Genomic DNA, 4,142 nt, shown 5'->3' on the forward strand with positions numbered 1-4,142 from the left:
TTAACCATTATAATAAATAAAGAAGAGACACGTGGCGGAAGATGAACACCGGTCCATTCTCTTGAAGTTGTCGTTTTTTTCCTTTTCCTAATAACTCTTTGGTTCTTCACTTGTACTTTGTGGGATCAGTCCTTCACTGATGTCTATTTCTGCTCTTCAGGGCTTCTTATTTAAATGTTTGTGAGTGTGATTGGAAAACTCATCGAGCTCATTCCATTTTGCAGAGGACGCATAAGAAAAAAAAAATCCCCACAAGGTAGGTTTTGTATTCATTTTAATATATTTTAAAGTTTAATGTTGTGGAGTTCTGTCGAATCTCTTTCTTCTTTTGGTGCTTTAGTTACTTGTTTATACTTGTTTTAGTAGTGTTTACAGTAATCTTTCTAACCATTAACCAATTCTTGTTTTCCTTTTTGGGCAGTTTAGTCCAAGGTCTTCTCTTTCTAGCAAAAGAGATAGAGCTAACGGAACAAAACCTCTTTTATTATCTCTCTATATATATATATATGTATGTATGTATGTATCTATATATGTATCTATGTGTGTGTATGTGGCATCCTTCAAACTGCTTATTTTTGCTCTGTTTCTGTGAGTATTACCATTAACGTTTGTTGTCTTTTTCTTCCCTTTTTTTTTTTTTTTTTTTTGTCAATCTGAGCTCCAGTTTTGTTGTCGTTATTGTTTTAATCGAACCCATTATTATTGAATATTTTTTTATCTTTTTTGTTTTGTTTCGTCATTTAACTGCAGAAAAATCTTTAGCACTTGACAGAGGAAAGGTTTGCCAATTTCTCGGGGATAGCTTCTTCTCAGTGCTCCCAAGTGAGTTCTAACCCTCTCTGAATGTTCGAGTTATATGGAGAATTACTCTTCTAACCTTCATTAAATGTGATTTTTAGTTTTTAGTTTTTTCTTTTTCTTTTTCTTTTTTTTTTTTAATTTCCGAATTACATGTGATATAAGTTGTTGTTGTTGTTTCCTTTCCATGAAACGGCTAGTCGTTTCGTGAACTAAAATGAGTCAATGACACATTTCTTCCCAACAGAAAAACAAGATAGCAAATTGTAACAATGAGCTTTTTAAAGGACCACGTGTTCCTCGCAATGTCTTTGACTCTCTCTCTCTCTTCTTTTTTTTTTTTTTTTTCTTTTTGATAATTATCATGTCTCGGACTCTTTGGTTCTTGTCATATCTGCCTTAGAAGTTGTCATTTCTTTCACCATTCTTTTCTCAAATTTGTGGTGGAGGAGAATGCACTAGTTATGTGAACGAGCTCTTGAAACTGCCAACAAGTTTGTCACATAAGGGGATGTTTCACATTTTTTTTTATTTTTTTATTTTTGGAAAAATTATGAACATATAAAAAGAAACCATCTTGCCGTTGAAGGGGGAAAAGGAAAAAAAGTACATAACACTGTATTTTACCTGAATAATTTAGGGTCCGTTTAGTTCGCTGATTTGAGTTTTTAATTCGAGTAGAGATGTGACTTTATGTGAGAGTTTTTTACTGTATTAAAAAAGTTAGATGTGACTGTTTCTGAGAGTTTTTTACTTTAACAAAATTTGAATTTTAAACTCGAATGGTGAAATGAACGGGGCCTTAGACTCCCTGAACCATTAAATTTTATGTCAATTCCCCTTAACACTAACTCTCTTAATTTTTAAACCAAGTTGTCTCTTCTGTTTTTTTTTTTTTTTTTTTTTTTTTTTTTTTTTTTTTTTTTATTTTTCAAGTGTACCGAGAGCTAATCAAAAGTTCAATTGCTTCAAAATGTGAACTTTATCAATTGACATTGTTATGTTTTAAACATCTTTCTTAATCCTGATAGTTGAGATGCTCTATCTCCCATTCTTATTCTCGATTGCAGGAACAAGAAAACCTGTGCCGAGATGGAAATCCTGTCCAAGTGTCATAGGACGTGCAATAACATGGACAAATTCAGCAGTCTTCCGGACCACATTGTCCACAAAATCACTTCATATCTTTCCTTGAAAGACATTTCTCGACTGAGTGTTGTTTCGAGACGATGCAGACAAGTCTGCATATCATCGCCGTTCTTGGTTTTCGATCTCATTCCATACAGCAACAATCAGCCAAAACGAGTCCGTCTCATCAACTACATCGACAGGCTCTTGTTTCTCCGTAATGGGAAGAATATCGAGTGGTGTTACATCTCATGGTGTATGCAAAGCAGCCTTGTCAATGAAGAGGAGTACCGCATTCTCTCGTGGTTGCACAATGCCGTCGCGTGTAATGCCAAGATGCTTAATCTTCAGCTCAACCTCAGGAGGGAATCCTATTTCGCATTGCCTACTAGTCTTCTCTCTAGTACATCGTTGACGGCTCTTGAAGTGAATCTACACAATGGTGCCATTCTCAAAATTCCATCTTCGTCTACTGCAATTACTAGCCTTAAGTACTTAACTCTGAATTCTCTCCGAATCGACAAGTCCTTCGGGGATTGGGTTTTATCATGCTGCAAATCCCTTATGGTTTTGTCCCTTGTGAAAATAGACGGCACAAAGAGCATCAACATCACTAGTTCTTCTCTAAAAGCTTTAATGGTTGTGTGTCCCCGTAACCTCTTCAATCTTCAAGTGTGCGCGGAAACACTCGAAAGCATGATTTTACACTGGACATTTTCTAACCCTGACAACAGAGTGCTGCAACTTTCTGCTCCGAAGCTTGGTACTTTTGTATGGAATGGAAAAATATCGGAAGTCCAACTTGAGGCCAACTTCATGTGTTTGAACTTCGCTGGGATTTTGGTAACTCCCTCGAGTTCTACTGATCAGAACCTAGTTCATCTTCTTCGTGCTCTTCGTAAAGTTAGAGATCTACACATTAGTTATAATTGTCTGCAGGTAAGTAACATTGTTTTTCTTTTTCCTTTTCGATTTTTTCCGGTTAAAACATGGCCATCTAATTTTGTTAAAATTGCAAAATGTGATATGCAACTCCTTAACCTAATACTGTAATGTTGTTTTAGTCCGTGCCTTCTGATCTTTGTTTAGTAGTTTTCGATTTGTTCTTATGTTATGGTTGTTATTGCTATAAATTAACATTGTTTCAATAAATGTCATTTCAGGGTGGTTTGCCAATTTTGTTCACATCTATGTCAACAATAGTTATATACAATGTCGGAGATGCTTGGGATGACTTACTGCCAACTATAATATCCCTTTTCGAAGCAGCACCGAATTTGATTTGTCTTTCTGTAAAGAATAAATGTTTTCCATTTCAATACCCTCACAATTTTCCATCTAAAGAGGTAATATTTTTTATATATCATCCTAAATTTATTGGTGACCATTTTTTTTTAATAGTCTTGATGATGAACTTGTTACCATTGTAGGAATCGGATTGTGGTAGAAGCATGCTATGTTCAGAATCGGAAAACATCCCGTTTATGCATAATTTGAGATTTGTGAGAATCGAGCTCGCTCTTCGACGGTGGAACGTACTGGAACTGATAAAGTATTTGCTCAAGAATACAAAAAATTTGCAGAAGATGACAATCATTTGTGACCCTCTATCTTTTTCAGATGTCCGGAGAGAGATAAGTGGATATGAGAAGGCTTCTTCTGAGGCAGAAGTGGAATTTTACTCGTTATGAAAGTCTTTTATATTGTGTTTTATTATTATTATTATTATTATTATTATTATTATTATTATATATATATATTTTTTTTTTTTAATGAACAAAGCCTTTCATTTTGTTGTAAGAATAGTTTGTTGTAAAATATCATGTTCTTGCTTATTAAGGCAGTGACTTCACATTATGCACGAGTTAAAGATTTGGCGCTTAGCACTCAAAAGCTAATGCAAACAGAATTAGTGAAATTATAGCATATAGGTCATTTTCTATAAATATTTATGGTAAATATCATATCTAAAAATTTGTGATAAATAGTATAGACCCTTGATCTGTTCCTTTTTTCTAATTTGATCTATGTTCAAGTCATTAGTCTCGATATCTTCAGCGTTGATGAATCCTTACGCCCTAGCCAAAAACTCTCTATATGTGGACGACTGCTTGCGATTGAAGTCGCACTTAAATGGGGTGCCCTTTTTCATACTGGAGAGGGCTCTCATTAAAGTCTCCCTACCAGTCATGTCGGTGGTTGCGACGATTGATTCA

General features: G+C 34.8%; 1 protein-coding gene across 1 annotated transcript; it reads left to right on the plus strand.

Moving 5' to 3' along the window:
* The first annotated feature begins 559 nt into the window (after positions 1–559).
* LOC21410644 (F-box/LRR-repeat protein At3g58900) lies at positions 560–3,617 on the plus strand. The gene is made up of 5 exons (XM_024175329.1): positions 560–588; positions 751–822; positions 1,869–2,865; positions 3,090–3,272; positions 3,357–3,617. The coding sequence occupies exons 3-5, from the start codon at positions 1,891–1,893 to the stop codon at positions 3,615–3,617; spliced, it is 1,419 nt and encodes a 472-aa protein (XP_024031097.1). The 5' UTR covers positions 560–588; positions 751–822; positions 1,869–1,890.
* Positions 3,618–4,142: the final 525 nt, after the last annotated feature.

The sequence above is a fragment of the Morus notabilis genome, unplaced genomic scaffold, assembly GCF_000414095.1.
Source record: "Morus notabilis unplaced genomic scaffold, ASM41409v2 Scaffold78, whole genome shotgun sequence".
Taxonomy (NCBI): domain Eukaryota; kingdom Viridiplantae; phylum Streptophyta; class Magnoliopsida; order Rosales; family Moraceae; genus Morus; species Morus notabilis.

Bases quoted from the DNA above. Each gene is read 5' to 3' on its own strand.
- LOC21410644 (XM_024175329.1), top strand. From the start codon at position 1,891: ATGGAAATCCTGTCCAAGTGTCATAGGACGTGCAATAACATGGACAAA. The intron at 2,866-3,089 runs GTAAGTAACATT...ATGTCATTTCAG, and splicing joins TTAGTTATAATTGTCTGCAG to GGTGGTTTGCCAATTTTGTT. The intron at 3,273-3,356 runs GTAATATTTTTT...TTACCATTGTAG, and splicing joins ACAATTTTCCATCTAAAGAG to GAATCGGATTGTGGTAGAAG.